We start from the raw sequence: 18112 nt of genomic DNA, 5'->3' as shown, positions 1-18112 counted from the left end.
GCGTCAAAGAAGAGAAGCCGTTCGCTTCTGAATTGTGAGAGCTGGATGGTGTCAGGAACTGTGAGCTGGAAGACCTATCGTGTTTGGACGAATAGCGCCCTTGAGTGTGTATTGTAATGGAGGGGGGACGTCTTTGCCGGCCTGGAAAAAAAACAGGGAAAGAAGTCGTTACAGGTCCTGTCCGATCATGCAGGTCCCCAGCGGAAAAAATAATGAAGCAACTCACGATGCCTTGCGCCTTTCTTAGCCTTACTTTTGGCAGCCTCCTTGGATTCAAAAGGCCAGCTCGCTCGTCTGACAATCACCCTTCTGCTCTTTCCAGCAGGAACCAAAGCCCTCGGCGCGACCGGCTGTGTCGCCTCCAAGTCCGCGAGGATCCTCGTACCAGGATTCAGTTTACTTAATTGCGACGCACTGAGCATCCTGCTGTGCCATTTGTGTCCGCCGCCAGTCCTTGTACCTGGCGCCGATTCCGGCTGCGAAGCAGGCGAAGGTGCCGCTGAACCTGACAGACCCGCACCGAACGAGCCAGCGCTGCCGATTGGCGTATTCCCACATCCGGCACTACTGCTGTGAGTCAGCTCCGCAGCAGGGGGCAAGAATGACGTGCGACGCGTGGCGCCGAGTCTCCGGAGCATGGGCACTTCCGGCGGAGAGGCGCTAAAGGCGCTCTCGTGCCCCGAATCGGAATACGATCCAACTTTCGTCAACTCAGGTAAGGAGATCTCCGAATCACGCGTCTTCAAGCTTGGGCGCTGGAACGTAGTGGAAGAAGCCGTAGGCCACTTTGATGGCGTCGCAAAGCGCAGCCCTTCTGAAGAGGAGGGCGAGGCGACCGAGCCGGACGAAGACTCCTGCATGGGGGTTTTTGACCCTGGCGCCAATGCATGCAGTGAAAACTGCCCTTCTCGCATGTCTCCTGCAATGGATGGACCGCTGAAGCTCTCTGTCCGGCTGTGCGGCCCCGTCGAGGCTGTGACCATGGTTCCATCACTCATGCCGCTGACGCTCTGGTGCCTCGAAATGATGGCTTCAGAGGCACCACTCGGAAGTGATGAAGCAACATTGCCGCCTTCATCACCGTCGCCTATCTCGTCCTGGTGCCATCCAGGCCCCGCTGCGTCCTTCTTTCTTGCGGCTATGGCTGTGGCTGTGGCTGCAGCGCAAGCCGCCGCTGCGGCTGCCTTTTCGCCCACAGGAGCGCTTGCTGCTGCATTTTTGGGCTGAATCCCAAAAAAGGACAACGACTTCGGCGCGGACATGAGCATATACCGTGCTTCATCTGCTCTTCCAGCAGCAGCAGAATAAGTTCCGGGAGCGGTGGGCGCTGAGTCGTTCGACGCTGAATCAGGTAGCACGCTGCCAGAATTGGGGAAAGAGCGATTCGCTGGGTACGTCGCAACTTTGACAAAAGCAGAATGGGATGCTGGGCCTGGTGCTGATGCTGCTGACGCGGGTGCTGATGATGTTTTGGAAATAATATCGTGGGCATTGCTGCTTACACCACCTACTGAGGCTGATCGCAAATGCGGAGGAGGCCTGAACTGGTCCTGAGATTGCGACTGGTGAAGCCGCGGCCCCAAGCGGGGTGAGGAGACTGACGGAGGCGTGATGATGTTGTCGGCTGAGGCCAGCAACCCCAATCTGACATTGACAGCATGTGGCGGAGGCGCGTACGCTGTAGAATATGACCTTCCCATCTCGTGCGGTCCTGAATCCTCCCTGCTGCGCGGCAAGCGCTCATCGGGTCCAAAGACAGCCAGCGGCGCTCCTAGGACGGAAGCTGAGAGCGGACTATCCGGCTCCCTACTCTTTCCCTTGCTGCCAACGTTGGAGCCGAGCTGTCCTTCCTTTTTGCTCGCAGATCCGCCCCGACGCAAGCCGTCGAACATACCTCGCGCAAATCCCGAGCCGAGAAACGAACTCCCTGCGCCTGCAGCGGAAGTCGAAACAGGCGGCGAAGCAGTATCCCGTGATCTGGGTGTCGGAGCCTCCATAGACGAGCTGGAACCGGTAGCGCTGATTATTCCTTCCTTCATCTGGACAGACGTATCAATAGGCTGCGGCCTGACGCGCGCACCCTGTCGCTGAGCAATAGGAGGCGCCATGGAGGACCCAAGGTCGCTCTCGAGTTGCCCGATATCTCGTCGAAGCCGATCTGTTGTCCCAGGTTCCGCTCCAGCTGCAGTAGCCCCCTTGATGCTTTCTCCTGCCTCCCCAACTTCTTCTAAGCTTTCTACACCTCCAACTTTGCCAGCTGTGGCCGATCCGGGCGGCAGAGTCATAGAGGACACGAGATCGTTCTCGAACTGCTCTGTGCCCTGTCGGCCTTTTCCACTTGCTCCTCCCTCAGTCCCCATGCTCGTCGCCGGGCCAGCAGGTGGAGGCGAAAGTGGAAGCGACGGCACGCTATCTCCCGTTGGCGCCAGCGAGGGCGGAGTAGCAGAAAAGGACGCTTTAGAGCGCGAAAAAAGCCGCGCTCGGAAACCCGATTTGGTGCTCGTGGTCAAGGGCGGCGAAGCTGCTTCCTCGGGCAACTTTGCAGGCTTTGGTAATGTTGGCGGTGAAGGAAAAGTTCCGCGAGAAACTGAGGGAGAGGGCATGCTGACGCTGTCGCCTCGAAGTGGAAACAGTACTGGTGTGGGCAATGATGCGCCGGGGGGCATGACGGCGGCAACAGGATTTGAAGTAGACGCGAATAGGGAGCTGATGCCCAAACCCATCATGGAGGAGGAACCACGAGCCTTGTATTCGCTTGTCAGGGTTGGGGCCGGCGTGTATCCTGCTTCCGCTCCTCGCTGCAGCTGTAGCGGTCTGCCCAACTCATCGAAGCTCAGCTGCGGAGAGGCAGGAGAGCCCTGTATGTTAAAGCTGCTATCGCTGGCATTGTTTGGAAGGGAATGGCCATGTGTTGCATCCTTCGCCGCTGCCGAAGATTCCAGGGGTAGCTGCACTGCTGGTGTCGCTGCTCCGCCTGAGGGGGCCTGATCCTGGCCTGCTGTCCCTGCTCCCACATCTTGCGCAAGGGCGGGGCTGTCGGTTGCTAGCGCAGGTACTGAGCCAATTGACAGCGTCTGCGACGGATCGGTCATGCTGCCTTCTCCTGCGTATCTATTTGTTTGCTTGTAGTCCCTAAGCTGACTGTCTGTATGCGGTTGTTTGCGTTCCGCAAGCTGACGAGGAAGAGCAATCCAAGCAGTCAGGCCACAGCGAATATTCAAGCAGGGCCGCCAAACTTGCATCTCATCCATCAAGCCATGCTCAAGTACTCACCAGCTAGTTCACCTAGCTCTTGCGGGTCCATATGGAATTGTCGGCGATGAGGCAATCACAAGCTGTCCTACGTTCCGATCTACCCGCAATCATTGACGTACTTGCGCTCCTCAGGCCGCCGTAGCGGGCGCTACCAAGATTTCCATCAAGGATTCAGAGCGGAATGTAATGCTGAACGCCTCCTTGCCCTTGGCGGTTCTGTTTCGTGAAGGTGTGCAAGGTGCGGTTTATGATCATCTTCTAACCATCGCCAGGTCGTAGCACTCTCGGTCGCCAGCCGACGCAAGAGAAGCAGCAGGGCGGCCACCGCACTCCTCCGTATGCACCTGGCAAAGCCCAAGACCGCCCAGAGTTCAGCGAGCAGATCCTCTATGCCCTTTGTTTCGGAGTCTACGGAAACACTCCGAAGATGTCTACCTGTCGTCCAGTTCAATTGCTGGAGCCGAGTCAAAAGTTGAGTCGAGTCCTGTGGAGCACAATCAACTGCCGAGGCTGGCCAGCTCTCAATGGAGGCCGATGGCCCTGTGGGACACATCGAAAGTGGCGCAGTGCCGCAAATTGTGTCGGGTTCTCATCATCATTGCGCCCTCAGTCTGTACACCAGGGCCTTTACATCAACCTGGATCGCCAACGGCCAGCTTTTGTGCTTCCTATGCCCCTTCGCGTCATCGCGTTCGCATCTACGATTCCGCATGCCTGGGCCGTCGGCTCCGCCTGGAAAAGAGGAGAGAGGTGGAAGAAAGCGCCGCGCCACCTTGCAGTAGTGCGCTGATTACCAAAGATGGTCTCGGCCATGGCTGGAAAAGCAGAAGGCGGGCGGATGACCCGCACCACCACGCTGCTGTTCGATATCCACGATAGCTGGTCCAAGTTGCGACGAAGGAGGCTACGGAGGCGAGGTAAAGCTCTCCGCAAAGCTAGCGGAGCTTGGCGACTCCCTTCATTTTAGACCATCTTGCCTGGGACAAGATGCGCCTTCTGGGATCAGCTAGCTAGTTGCAGTTGCACTCAATCATTCCAGCGTTGCCCCTACTCCGGAGCGCAAGCACTGCAGGCCGGCAATGCTTGCCCGATCAGAGGTCTGCGCAGCGAACTAAGCGAGCAGCATGGCCATTCTGCGACCTTCCTCGTGACCCAGCTAGAGCTAGCGTTGACAACTCCATCACGGTATTGGAGGTTAGACAAGACGAAGCCATCCGTAGCGAAAGTATAACCGACGTTGCCAATTTGAACTTCCAACAGTAACGAGATGATCCGAGCGAGATGTATATCCTAAGAAAGCCTAGACCTAGATATGCTGCTCATATCCCAGCACGTCTTGAGACAGTGATTAGATTTCACACTTGAGGGCAACCTCGAGTCAGTTGACGCCGTCGCCTACCTTTGAGGCTGTCATCGCAATTTTGATGCACTGAGCCAGTTTAATTTCGCATAAAATGCATCGAGGGAAAGTGTTATATGTGTACTATGCATTCCTTTCTCTTCTCTGCCTGTCTCTGCTTCGCTAGGCCTCATTGCAGGAGCATGTCTGTTCTTCCTGTCGCCCTTCTGGCGTAAATGAGAGCGTGGAGGGGACCTGGTCCCGACTCGATGTCATGGCGATCGCCGACGCAACCGCTTCGGCTGCACCTTCCGGCAAAAAACCCGGTGAAAACCCAATCTGCGCGTCCGATCCCCTGAATCTTGCTTCCGGTAGATGCGCTCAGGCCACCAACTCAAATTCACGTCAGGCGAGGCTGGCGAGAGCCACTTGGGCGGAGAGTGCAGAGAAGAGGCGAGCACAGAAAACGCAGCTGGAAGAACGGAAACGCATACCATATCGCTCGAACGACAAGGTGCGAGCAACGAAGAGAGAACCTCCTCGATCACACAGCAGAACTACAACCAATCGCTGGCGCTTGCCTGATTTGACATTGACATGATATCGAACAGGTCGCCATCTGCATAGCTGCTCTGATACGGCTGCCGACATCTGTTCGATGTGTCGACCAGTCGTCGTTGTCTACGTCGATCGCACCGCCGACAACAACGGCGAATTCAACCCCTGTGCCTCGAACGCATACCACCGAAGTACGTGGTATCTTTCAGCTCGCGGACCGGCAGCAGCAACCTCGCACACCCCCTCGCCGAGTCGAACCTAGTAAGGACAAGTAGATGGACAGGTAGTATCCTCGAACTTTCCAAGACCGCAGCGAGTGCAGACCAGATCCGTCGAACCAGCATTGTGCACAAGGGAACATCATGCTTTCAGTGACAGCGCCGATGCCGGCACTGTCAATGATGGCAATGGAGGAGGAAGACAGCAACTCTGCCGATGAGGCATTTGCGAGCTTCATCGATATCGTCGACGATGACGAGATCCATGGGCCCGACCAAGGCCTCGACGCTTCGTCGTCATCGTCTTCTGGTGCGACACTATCCAGCTCGACGCAGTCAGCGCCTACGTCAACATCGACTTCGACTTCAGAGTCATCCTCCTCGCCCTGCTCACTCCCAGAAACAACTACCGTGTCACCGCATTCCGTGCTAGCCAAGTCGTCCTCGGGCTCGGTTTCGGCTGAAATTTCTGCTGCTATTACCACGACCGACACGCCAGCTTTGCACGCGCACCACCCACCGCATCCACACGAGTTTCTGCGTCGAGCATCCAGTGGCTCTACAACCTTCCTCCCGCATGCCCATCCCCTGGCGCTCTCCGCTACCGCCAGTCCTATGCTGCGTCATCCTTCCTCGTCGCAGTCGCAGCTGCAGCTGCACGTCGATGACGGCTTCGCCATGGATGCTGCGATGGGCATGGACATGGGTATGGGTATGGGCATGGGTCTAGGGCCGAACATGAGTATGCCGATGGGCGTGAGCATGGGCATTGGAGCCATGGGCATGGGCAGCGCAGGCTACATGGGCATGGGGCTGACTGGCACCAGCATAAGCGGTGGCAGTCACCAGCTCTCGGCGCTCGATCTAGCCGGCACATCGGCTGCTGCTGCACTGTCATCAGCCGGCGGTCCACCGTTGGCGGTAAGCACCAGCAACAGCAACAATAGCAATAGCAGCAGCACTCGTCTGGCAACGTCTAACACAGACCCTGTGTCAGCGTCGACAACGAGCGCAGACGACGCCAGCAAAGATGTTGACGAATCCGAAAGCTCAACTATCTTCCCCTCTCTTTGCATACCGATCCAAGCTCCCTTTGGTTCTGGTGCAGGTGCCGGTGTCTTTGGCCAGTCTATTTCCAACGTACAGCTGCAGCAGCTTCAGCAAATGCACCAGCAGCATCTGCACCCTGGGTTGGGAGCAACAGCGCCAGGGTCGGGGTCAGGCTCCGGGCAACAAGGGTCTGCGCCAGGCGCTCCGATAGCGCATGGGCATGGTCAAGTAGTTACGCATACGCATGCAGGTATGATGATGACTTTGCCGCCCCACCTGGCCAGCTTGAACTTGCCCATCGCCCCGCTTAGCGCTACAGGTGGCTTCCCGCCGCATTTGATTCCTGGTCAGTGTTCAACAATATCCTTTGATTTGAGTTCGTTCTGACAGATAGCACTATCTTATGCGACGCACACCTTTAGGCACGTCACTGCCAACTTTTCAATTCGACTTCAAACCCACTGCTGGTGGTTCCATTGCCACGCCATCGTCCGCCAGTGCCGCCGCGCAAGGCGCGTCCGCGGTCGCGAACGTGCCTGCGCCTTCTGCTTCAGTAAAGAGCAGGAAAGCATCTGCGAGCAAAGCAAAGAAGGATGGAGCAGCTGGAGCGGCAATTGCCGGGAGCGCTGGAGCAGGCAGCAGCGTTGTTGTGTCCACAAGCGCCAAAGTCGCTGATCTCCCTGCTGTTGGAACGCCAAAGGGAAAGCAGAAGGGGAAGGAGAAGGAGAGTGAACAACTCGAAGGGCGAGCAGGCGGGAGCAAGAAACGAAAGTTGGACAGGAAGCCTGCTACTCTTGCCTCTCCAGCTGTTGCTGTTGAAGCCATGGACGCTTTTGCAGAGAGGGCTGTTCCATTTCCTTCGAGCGACCGAAAGTCCTCTGGTGGTACCAGGAAAAGGGAAATCAAGAAACAGAAGAACGGCACTGCGGCGGTACAAGAACACGCTGCAAGTTCGGGCACTGCAGGTCGTGCAACTAGCCTGCAGGACGGGATTTTGGGGTCTTCCTCCGCAAACGTTGCCTCGGATGAGCTTGAGCAGCATTCATCAACAGAGGCGTCAGCCTCGGTAAACGTCAAGCGGGAGATGATGGACACGTCGGACGATGCAGTATGGACATCGGCTTCAGACGTCACTGGCGATGACTCAACCGCCGCCAGCCATGTGCCGTCTTCGAAGCGTCCGCCGCCCTCTGCACCGCAGGTGACCGAAGCAGGCAATCCGTTCCCCGTGATCGACACATCTGCGCCGCACTCGTCCCTCTTCATCCATCCAGACACGTCCGGCTTGACCAAGCGTGAAGCGCGGCTTGTCAAGAATCGCGCGGCGGCGTTCCTCAGCAGGCAGCGTAAGCGCGAGCAATTCGAGGAGTTGGACGCAAAATGCAAGAGTCTTTGCAGGCTCGCTTGGAAGATGTGGGAGGCGATGGCGACGCCAACGTCGGGGAAAACAGATACACGCTCCTTGCTTGCATCACGCTTGTCGGGCGAGGCACCCGACGTTGTCCTTTCTCTACAGCAGATTATAGACAAGGAGGGAGCACCCATGGCGCCGACGGAAGAGGGGCCTTCGTCATTCTACGCTTTGCTTTATGCCAATGCTGAGCGTAAGCCTGGCAACGAGGAGATGCTGAGGCGCATCTTTGGCTCTGTGCGCTCTGCGCCTCTGACCAGTGCCGCGCCAGCGACTCCCACCGGAAGCAAAGAGGCACAGGCCTACAAGCGCAAGGTGGAAAGCGAACTGGCCCTTCTGCGATCTCAGCTTCAAGCTGCACAGATCCAAGCGCAAGAAGCGACCAAGCGCGAAGAAGAGACACGAAAACTGCTGGCGGCAAGCGAGATGAGGTTCGCTTCTGCCGGCAGCGTACCTTTGCCTCCTTCTCCGCGGGTTCCAATGGACTGGCAACAAGGCTCATCAGCTACAGAAGGGCATAGTTTGAATTCGCACACCGTGTCGCTCCCGGCTTCTCCTGATACGGCCAACGCGTCGAAGGTGTCGCAAGCGCAGAGTCCCGCCATAGGCGCATCGACTGATGGGGCGAACATTGCGAAGCCAGAGGACTTTGTTGACGCAAAGTGTTCGAAGCAGCTGAGCGTGCCGCACAACGCGGCGCTCAACCCCGCAGCAAGTACTGGAGGGGGAGATCCAGCCAAGGACTCTGAGGGAGACTCCACTGCATCCTTGTCGTCAACGGCTTCGACGTCAACCTCTGCAAGTGTTCAGCCAAACCCGCGCAAAGGAGCTGGAAGCGTTGCGCTGCTTGCAATACTGATTGGTTTTGCGATATTCGGGTTTCCTGGTGGTGCATCATCGGGCCATGCTGGTGTCAGCAGTCATTCGATTGAATCTAGGTGAGTTCTTGGCTGCATTCACATTTTTTGCTTCTATCTTCGGCTGACATCTGTTGGCGGCTTGAAGCTACGTATCCATGGACGACTTGCATTCACATGCACAGGAGATCGGTTCGTCTCGTCGCCAAGGCGGCGGTGATCGAGCGGAAGCCAAAAGCAAGGACTCATCTGCCCATCTGCCCGAGCATGACCTCACCATCCTAGACAGTGAGCAAGACCTGGAGTCTTCCGGGGACGACACTCTCGTGGACGGAGAGGTAATATCACCGGAAGCGAAAGGGAAGAGCAAGGAAATCGACGTGGCGAGGTATGATCCGCTCCGTGAGTGGCTCGCGAGGTCCCTAGAGTTGGATCTTGCCAGCCTGGGGCTCTGCGACCGCGACGACAATAGCAACGCGGCTCAGGCGGACATTCAAGCCGAGGACACCAATGCTGACGCCGGCGACATGGCCGCTCAGCGAACGCGAAAGGGTCGCAGGCTGCACATCAGCGAGCTGGCTCCTTACCTAGGCCATAGCGATTTCAATGTCGACAATGGGTTCATCATCGTGGATGGCCCGGCTTCTCGAGAGGTCTCAGACAATCCACGTGATGCGCCAGTAGCAGATGGCAGCGGGTATACACGGAAGGACAGCGTGGCCAGCGCGACCTTGTCCATAAGCCCGTCGCGCCTCAGTGTCTTCCTGCCAGCTTTGGACACGCCTGAGAAATTGGAAAAAGACAGTCCGGAGACAGTAGTCAAGGAGCATGCTCCAGGGCAGCCCCTCACAGCTCAGATCTCAACGCCGCGCCGAAGGCTTCGTGCAAGGAGTCTTCTTGCCGAGCCAGATTCGAAGGCAGCAGCAGTCGCCGCACAAGCAAGCATGTGTGCTGGAGATGCGGCCCAGCCAGCAGCTGATACACAGGCTGAGGTACGGCCTCCCTTCTTCACGACGACCAAAGCGGCAGAGGCGGAGGATGCTGGCGCCAAGCCGAGACGCAAAGCCAAGGGCCGGGCATATTTTGAACTCGAGTTCACCTTTAGCGGCGCGCGTCTCGCACATATTCTATGATTGGGCAACGGTATTGCGCTCTTAAACAGATTGAAGAGCGTCGGACGAATTTGGAACTGCACGTTTCGTATTGAACGAAGAGATGTATTTGTCCAATTCCTTATCATTGTGCAAACATCGCACAGTCTCGTGTCGATCCGGACTGGTGAACCAAAGCATCGAGATTGGAGACCAGACTCTCTGGCAGCACCGGCTCTGCACTCAATATTCAATAAAACGAGGGGCTTGTTGGGAACGCAATTCGCGCATCTCACTGCGAGTCTATTCCGCTCGCCAGACGCTCTTCACGGTGGGAAGAAGTACGGCTGGAGATTAGACTAACTAGACATTGGCCGAGTAAAACACAGACCACACTCAACAGTCCGTTCATTCCGACATCAGTGTCAGTTGGTCGCAAGAATCTACGAGAGTTCAGAGTTTCCAACCTAGGCACTAGACTGTTTGCTGGGCAGTGATCAGCACTCTTTCCCTCGTAGTGATGACGCTTGTAACCGTGTCCTAATCGAGCGATTTAGAATACATCTCAGGGAAGGTCTGAACGTGATGCCCTGGCCGAGGTCCTACTCGGCGGCCTCGCGCTGCAATTCTTGCAGGTTGACGAGCTCGCTGTAAATTCCATTCAAAGCCATGAGCGAGGCGTGATCGCCCTTTTCTGCCACGATGCCATCCTTAAGCACAAATATTTGATCTGCTTTGGATATGGAGCTGAGTCGGTGTGCGATGGCAATTGTTGTGCGTCCTTTCGCAGCCTTGTCGAGCGCATCCTGGACGACTTTTTCACTTTCGGAGTCGAGCGCTGAAGTCGCCTCGTCTAGTAAAAGAATTTTTGGGTCTCTCACGAGTGCTCTCGCAATCGCCAGACGTTGTCGTTGTCCACCGGACAGCTGCGCACCCTTTGCCCCAACATTGGTCTGGAAGCCACCAGGCAGTGAGTCGATGAATTGAAGAATATTTGCCTCGGCGGCGGCCTTGCGAAGCTGAGCCTCCGTCACCTTGTCCGCGTCCTCAAATGCGCCCAAGCTCAGGTTAAAAGCGATGGTTCCATCGTACAAGGTAGGTTCTTGTGAAACGAGAGCGATGTGCCGACGCATGGCTTTGAGGTTGAGGTCAGAGATGTCGTGGCCGTCAATGCAAATGCGGCCTGCGAGTGGGTCGTAGAAGCGTTCCACTAGTTGGATCGTGGTCGACTTGCCGCAGCCAGAACCGCCGACAAGCGCGTAGAATCCGCCTGCCCGCATGTCCAAATCCAGACCACGGAGGACGGCTACTGCGCTTCTTGTTGGATATCGGAAGTGCACGTTCTCAAACCGCACATTGCCAGAAATGTCGTCGAGAACCTTGCCCTCTGTCGATTCAGAGTCAATCTCGGGGCGCATGTCTATGAGAGTGACAGAGTCATTCGCCGCTGTCTTGGCATTTGAGATATCCGGGACGAATGAGAAGACATTGCCACTGCAAGAGTAAGGTGAATGTCAGCGCTATGCAATCTCTGCATGGTATTATGTCACTGCTCACGCTTGAATTGAGCCGAAAACGACTCTGAAAGCATCGCAGGGTTTCACAGATGAGTGCTTCAGTCATTGTGGTCATTTTAACCCTTTCACCATAACTCACGAGGTCAGAACTGTGAAGAAAGCACCCGAAGAGAGCTCGCCGTCGATGAGCAGATGCGAGCCGTACCAGAAGCCCAGGGCGATGACCCAAAACGCGAGACCCTGCGAAACAGCGAAGAGGATGTTGCCCAGGAACGCAGTCTTGCGCACGACGCGCGCGGGCCACTTGAGCTCCTCGCTGTAGACGCGCAGACTATCATCCTCGCGTGTCAGACTTGCGACAGTGCGGATATTTGCGGCTGATTCGCATGCTTTTTGCGCGGCTTTTTCGTGCGCCTTCTTAATCTTTGCGTCTTTCAACACGACCAAGCGCAAACGCATGATGCCGGCGGACTGAGACGCAGAAGACCAGGGGAGAGAGCCGCGTCAGCCGAATCCAGAGCTTGGATGAGACGAAACAGCAAGGAACCGTGGGACTCACGAGCGTTGCGGGAACGCAAGCAATGCAGACGAGGGCGAGCTTCCACCCATAGGCCAAAGCAATGATGAAGCCGCAAATGAGTGTGGCGATGGACTGGATAATGGTGCCGAGCGTGACGCCGACGAGGCCATTAACCTTTTGGGAGTTATCGGCAAGGCTCGAGGTGAGCGAGCCGCTCGCGTGGTCATCTTCGTCGAAAAAGGCGACATCTGCGCGCAGGAAGGCGCTGAGTGAGAGGCGGCGTAGACGCTCCATTAGGATGGACGAGGCGAGCATGAGGTTATGCGTCTGGATCGCAACTGCGATTGTTGAGAGGATGGCGACGACGAAAAAGTAGAGAGCGTTGAGATTTGCCTCGTGCCGCATGTGGCTCCGAAACGGCTCCGGGCACGGAATCCCGTCGTCGCGGACAGGGCAAACAGAGAAGTTCTGCAGCGAGCGCCCGAAGAGGATGGAAAAGGCCGGGTAGGCGCAGCCGGCGGCGATTGAAGCGATGAAGCCAGGAACGTAGAGCGACCAGATGTACTCCTTGTTGACGAGGGCGAGGCGGTAGAGGAGGTAGTAGATGGAGCGCATCGGCGGCTGCGGCTTGTTCTGCGCTTCGAGGTCGTTGCTGCCGCGCTGCTGGCGCAGGATCAGGCTGGAGATGCTCTTGTTGGACTTGGTGCGGTCCAGGCCGGCGGGCTTCTCCACCTTGTTTTCTGCCATGCTTTTCTGGCGCTTGAGCAGCAGCTGCTCCTCTTCCTGCTGTGCGCGGTCTTTCGAGGAGGCCTTGGCACGGATGCGCTGCGCGTTGACCAGGTTAAAGTACGGCCCGTTCTCATTGTTAAGCAGCTTGTCATGTGTGCCGGCCTCGAGGATGACGCCCTTGCCCATGACGACGATATTATCGGCATTCTTGATTGTTGAGAGCCTGTGCGCAATGACGATGGTGGTGCGCCCCTCGGCGGCGCGGTCGAGCGCAGCCTGGACGATGCCCTCACTCTCGGAGTCGAGCGCGGACGTGGCCTCGTCCAGGAGGAGGATCTTGGGGTTCTTGACGACGGCGCGGGCGATGCAGCAGCGCTGCTTCTGGCCACCGGACAGGAGGAAGCCACGCTCGCCAACATTGGTCTCGTAGCCCTCGGGGAGCTGCGTGATGAAGTTGTGCGCGTTGGCGATCTTGGCGGCTTCGACGACCATCTCGAACTTCTTCTCCTTGTCGAGCTTCTCAAATGCGGTGTTGGTCAGGCCGTACTCGATGTTCTCGCGGATGGTCGATGCGAACAGCACAGGCTCCTGGGATACGTAGCCCATCTGCGCGCGCAGCCAGGTCAGGTTGAGGTCGCGCAGGTCATGCCCGTCGAGACGGACGCAGCCCACGTCCGGGTCGTAGAAGCGCTCGACGAGCGAGACGATCGTACTCTTGCCGCTGCCGCTGGCGCCGACGAGCGCGGTGGTCTTGCCACGTGGGATGCGCAGGCTGTAGTCCTGTAGGATCGGGATGTCCTGGCGCGCGGGGTAGCGGAAGCTGACGTGCTCGAGGTCAATGTCGCCGTCGCATGTGCTAGGGCGCAGGCCGTCCTTGGACGAAGAATCGATCGGCGGGATGCGGTCGATCGTCTCGAACACCTTCCCGCCGGCGCCAAGAGCGTACGAGAGCGCCTGCAGGTTGGGCGCTAGCATCGCCATGCCGAATGCACCGATGAGGATGGAGAAGATGCATGTCATCACCACGCCGGACTGCAGCTCGCCCTTTGCGATGAGCTCGCTGCCATAGAAGAAGGCGAGCGCGTAGGCCGAATAGATGACAAAGAAGAACATACCAAGCCCGATCCCCTGGCCGATGGCCTTCTTGACGCCAAGCCTGGTCGCTCCAGCGTTGGAGCGATCGTACAGATCAACGAGGCGCTGCTCGACGCCGAACGCCTTGGCAGTGCGTACGGTGGACAGCACCTCCTCGGCGAGCGTCGCGGCGCGCGAGATGTGCTCGAGCTCCGCCTGCTGCCAGCGTGTGATGAACACGTTCATCACCGCGCCGGTCACAATGATCAGCGGCACGATAACGGTGATAACTCCTGCGAGGCGTGCATTGCGTACGTAGGCGACGACGAAGCCTGGTGTACATTGTGTGCGTGTCAGTCGCTGCGCGAAATACAACGCGTCGCATGGGCGAGACCTAGCAGGGCGGACTCACCTGCGACAAAGGTGCTGATGTACATGACGCTCATGGGTATTTTGTCGGAGATGCCTTCTTGGATCAGCTGGATGTCACTCTGGATGCGCGTGGTGACCTCGCCAGGGCCGAGCTCATCAAAGTAGGCGATGTTCTGCCGCAGCACGGAGCGCAAGTACGCGATGCGGATGCGCCGCGTCACCTCTTCGCCCGTGTAGACCCATGATGCTCTGCGTTGAGAGTGTAGAGCAGGGCAGGACAGGGCAGGGCAGGCAGGGAAAGACGAAGTAGCGCGTCAGCTCAACCCCCCCAAGAAAGGTGTCGTCCCAACCAAAGAGCGAAGCAGAGGCAGACGCACTGGTAGATCCACGTCATGACCATCATACCCGCGCCGATACTGAGCAAGAGCAGCGCGTCATGGTTGACGGCGTGGCGTATCTCGCGTTTGGCCGCGTCGTACGCAGCAGGTCCGGCGCCGGACTCGTTTGCAAAGGCCAGGAAGGAGGTCGTCAGGTTTCCAAACACCTGCGCCGGTCACGCCCGCGCCACCACAAATATGGCGGATAAGAGCGAGTGCAAGGGGGCGGGGTCGGGAAGAAAAGAAAAGAAAAAGAAAAGAAAAGAAAAGGAGAGGTGGTAATCGTGAGCGGCACAAACCCCATGCGTAGCGCTCGCTGCACGCCTTTCGCCGCTCGTGCAAGGGCGCGAGGAGACACAAAGCGAGCACACGGCACTCACCACCGTCATCAGGGGCTGCGCGACGCCAGCGGCGGTGGCGGCAATGAGGCCGACAAAGTTGACAAGCAGCTCCCACTTGGTCGCGAAGCGAAACAAGTCACGCAGGCTCGCCTTATTTGGCTGCGTCTCGTCGCCGTCGTCGCGCTTGTCCTGCATGCCAGAACCCGAGCCCAAGCCGGAGTTTGCGCCTCGCTTTTCGTCAGCCGAGTCCGCATCGGAGATTGGCAGCGCCGAGTGCGAGGCGGTGTGCGTGGGATTGTGCTCTGAGTGTTCTGCTTCTGGCGCTGCCTCGTCCGACAACGACGACGTAGAGGCAGAGGAGGTGGGCAATGGCGGTGGCGCTGCGTCGTTCTCTGGCAGCTCGACCGCGCTATTATTGGTGGCGATGATAGCAGTGTTGGCGGCGTAATGGGTGGCCGATAGTCCGAGCGGCTGCTGCTGCTGATTTGCAACCTTGTTAACGGCATGCTGATTCTGCGCTGTTCCCACGGCGGCCCGTTCAACTTCGAGCGCCGATACGGGCGTGGCGTTGGGCGCGACATCCCTCAGGCCGGCTGGCGCAGGGGCCATCGGCGCTGCCATACTTGGGTGCTTGCAGGGTTGCTGTTTCAGGTGATGGACGCCTTTCCCGACGAGGTAGGCCCCGGGCTGTACGTGCACGCACAGCTGTACACTTTGTGCCGAGCCGGAGCTATGTGGAGCTTGCTTGAGCTGGAGGAAGCGCACACACGCGAGTACGAAGGCGCAGCAGGACGGCCGCTGGGGGTCGCGGGGGCGAACAATACAAAGGGGGGAGGGGACACTATGGGTGAGGGAGAGTAGAGGGGCAGCGCAAACAGAATGGCGAGTGTGTTATATACAGAGAGTAGAGTAGGTTCGAGTTGGAGTATGCGGTAGTCGAGCGAGAAAGCGAGGCGCCTGATTGTGATGAAGTCGTCAGCTGGCGGCGGCCAGCCAGACGGTATACTCTACGTAGTCCTAGTCCTTTGCAAGTCAGCCAGACCAGTCGCGAGGAAGCGCGCCCTCGCTCTCACCCTCCTTTTTTGACTACTCGGCTCAATTCCACGCAAACCCACGAAAACCGATATCCATGGCGTATGCAGCCTGCCCGATCAGACGACCGCCGGATCTCGCAGCGCTCTCCCGCTGGATTGAGGGATTGAGCAAAACAACCAAGACTGTTTCCTCACGGCGGCGCTGGGGGAGAGAGAAAGGGAGACGCGCAGCACACTTTTCCATGTGTATGTCTGTTGTTTCAGACACCTAAGGGACTCCGCGGAGACGCACTTTCTGAGAGGGGAGGCTCAGGTCCCCGTTGCCCAATGGCACACGGCAGAATTGCGCTGTGGGAGTATTACCATGGCAATTTGAATGTCAGACAAAACGTCAGGGGCCCGCCACTCGGAACCCGGCAAGGTGGCAACGCAAACTTGTGTGGCTTTGCGCTCGTTTGATCATGTGACGTGAGAGGCACGAGGGGCTGCAACCCTACAATCTGCTCGCGCCTTTTATTTTTACGCTCTCCGGTCTTGTACTGGCTGGAAGGTTTGCCGCGCCTGCAAACAAGCAGCAGCGCGTCGACATGTAATTGTCGGCCGCAGCGGCGACCGACAGACAACATGCACGTCGTAGCCGTCGTCACAGGCAAGCATCCGAAGTTCACCCTGAATTGCAATTTGGGCCTTCTTACGCATTGCATCCATACCCCAGCTAGTGCAGCATTCACCCCAGCTTCAAATGCATGCTTCTGCTCGTACGCACACACACAGAGCGTACTTGTCACTTCACCCCTGCGCACCGCTTCGCAACGGAACGCACAGCCCGGAAGGACAAGAAGAAGAAAGGAAAAGACCTTCATCGTACTCGCCATGCACAACATCTTCCGCTTCTTTGGCGATATGAGCCATCTCGCCTCGATATTAATCCTGATCCACAAGATAACTACCAGCAAATCATGTAGAGGTGCGTCGCTGCCCGCACCTCTCCCCCCTCCCCCTTGCGCGCGATCGGCGCGTCGGAACGATCGATCCATTGTCCTCTATGTCCACATACACACAGAGAGGGGGTAGCAGGAGGATCGCGGGCTTTGAAGGCAGGCGAAGGGGCTCGCTCTCGAGATGAGCAAGCGCTCGACGGAAGGAGTAGCCAGGACCGGGCTGGGAGTGTGGATGGACATGGTGCACGGCTCCCACGGCCTGCCTCTTCCGGGACAGCGTCTTCCACGCCAGCGGCTCCGGCGCACCGACACGAGAGGTGGGGAAAGGGGGAAGGCACATCTGTCGCACATGTATACAGGGACCGCATGGAGCACCCCCATGGGCCTTCAAGGGATTGCAGGAGTCGATTGCAGAAGCGCCTTGTCTGGAACTGCGGTGCGCCGCGCGTTTTTCGACGTGTCGCGCCCAGCGTCCTTCACGCCTGCTCGGTCATTTTTAGTTTGCACCCACGAAGCGGCGGCTGTACTGACCACCATCCTGATGCTCTGCGCTTCCGAATTGTCAGGCATTTCATTCAAGACGCAGCTCCTATACTCAGTCGTGTTCCTGACACGATACCTGGACATCTTCGGGGACCGTTCGCCATATCGCGTCGTCATGAAGCTCTTCTTGATCGGGACGAGTCTCTATATTCTCTACCTCATGAAGATGAGGTTCCGGTGAGCAGGATTGCTTGCATTCTTCGAGTAATGGCCCGCAAGACTGACATTGAGTTGCGCGCGCAGACCGACGCACGACCCGGCGATCGACACGATCCAGCTCTCGTATCTGATAGGTCCCAGTGCGGTACTGGCGCTGTTTTTCCACTTTGAATTCACCCTGATCGAGATACTGTGGGCGTTCAGCATCTACCTCGAGGCCGTCGCCATCCTGCCGCAGCTGTTCATGCTGCAGCGCACCGGCGGGGCCGAGACCATCACGACGCACTACCTCTTCGCCCTCGGCGCGTATCGCGCCCTGTACATCCCCAACTGGATCTTTCGCTACTTCACAGAGAACAAGGTCGACCCCATCAGCATCATTGCCGGCCTCGTGCAAACGGGGCTCTACCTCGACTTTTTCCACAGTCAGTTACTCCGGCCTCAGCCCGCAGGCGTACCTCTGATCAGAGCTGACTGCGTGTTACGTCCCCGCAGTCTACTTTACCAAGGTCATGCAAGGCCAAAAGTTCGAGCTGCCTGCATGAGCACACAGTGCTCGCGGATGGACCAGGGGGAAGAGGAGCGAAAGCACAATCGTAGCGCGGGGATCGGCTTCCGCTGTGCGCAACTTGATGGCGCGCCTTTGGGGAGGTGATTGGAAGAGTGGTGGCGCGCATGCCTCGAAGGGTAAGGCTGCGGCGCGGCGTTGGCGGCGTGCTTCATGGA

General features: G+C 57.8%; 5 protein-coding genes across 5 annotated transcripts; 2 read left to right on the top strand and 3 right to left on the bottom strand.

Moving 5' to 3' along the window:
* Nucleotides 1–20: 20 nt before the first annotated feature.
* On the bottom strand, nt 21–3422 carry K437DRAFT_102664 (uncharacterized protein). The gene has a single exon (XM_013388266.1). The coding sequence runs from the start codon at nt 3249–3251 to the stop codon at nt 186–188; it is 3066 nt and encodes a 1021-aa protein (XP_013243720.1). The 5' UTR covers nt 3252–3422; the 3' UTR covers nt 21–185.
* Nucleotides 3423–4868: 1446 nt separating this feature from the next.
* K437DRAFT_294175 (uncharacterized protein) lies at nt 4869–9933 on the top strand (the record flags this gene model as incomplete). Its single annotated transcript, XM_013388265.1, has 5 exons — nt 4869–5108; nt 5206–5413; nt 5525–6670; nt 6843–8769; nt 8837–9933. The coding sequence occupies 5 exons, from the start codon at nt 4869–4871 to the stop codon at nt 9819–9821; spliced, it is 4506 nt and encodes a 1501-aa protein (XP_013243719.1). The 3' UTR covers nt 9822–9933.
* Nucleotides 9934–10381: 448 nt separating this feature from the next.
* K437DRAFT_223331 (P-loop containing nucleoside triphosphate hydrolase protein) lies at nt 10382–14904 on the bottom strand (the record flags this gene model as incomplete). Its single annotated transcript, XM_013388264.1, has 7 exons — nt 10382–11273; nt 11337–11360; nt 11436–11767; nt 11856–13951; nt 14032–14240; nt 14369–14535; nt 14749–14904. 7 exons carry the CDS (start codon nt 14902–14904, stop codon nt 10382–10384), a joined length of 3876 nt encoding a protein of 1291 aa, XP_013243718.1.
* Nucleotides 14905–15706: 802 nt separating this feature from the next.
* Nucleotides 15707–16016, bottom strand: K437DRAFT_256002 (uncharacterized protein). Its single transcript, XM_013388263.1, has one exon. The coding sequence runs from the start codon at nt 15985–15987 to the stop codon at nt 15805–15807; it is 183 nt and encodes a 60-aa protein (XP_013243717.1). The 5' UTR covers nt 15988–16016; the 3' UTR covers nt 15707–15804.
* Nucleotides 16017–16616: 600 nt separating this feature from the next.
* Nucleotides 16617–17931, top strand: K437DRAFT_223281 (putative ERD2-ER lumen protein-retaining receptor; the record flags this gene model as incomplete). The annotated part of the gene is made up of 4 exons (XM_013388262.1): nt 16617–16710; nt 17251–17404; nt 17471–17811; nt 17882–17931. 4 exons carry the CDS (start codon nt 16617–16619, stop codon nt 17929–17931), a joined length of 639 nt encoding a protein of 212 aa, XP_013243716.1.
* Nucleotides 17932–18112: the final 181 nt, after the last annotated feature.

This window comes from Tilletiaria anomala (genome assembly GCF_000711695.1).
Source record: "Tilletiaria anomala UBC 951 chromosome Unknown K437scaffold_32, whole genome shotgun sequence".
Taxonomy (NCBI): Eukaryota; Fungi; Basidiomycota; class Exobasidiomycetes; order Georgefischeriales; family Tilletiariaceae; genus Tilletiaria; species Tilletiaria anomala.
This window is presented reverse-complemented; position numbering and strand designations above follow the sequence as displayed.

What these genes read in the sequence shown, in the direction of transcription:
- K437DRAFT_102664 (XM_013388266.1), bottom strand. Translation starts at nt 3,251, where the DNA reads ATGGATGAGATGCAAGTTTGGCGGCCCTGCTTGAATATTCGCTGTGGC.
- K437DRAFT_256002 (XM_013388263.1), bottom strand. Translation starts at nt 15,987, where the DNA reads ATGGAAAAGTGTGCTGCGCGTCTCCCTTTCTCTCTCCCCCAGCGCCGC.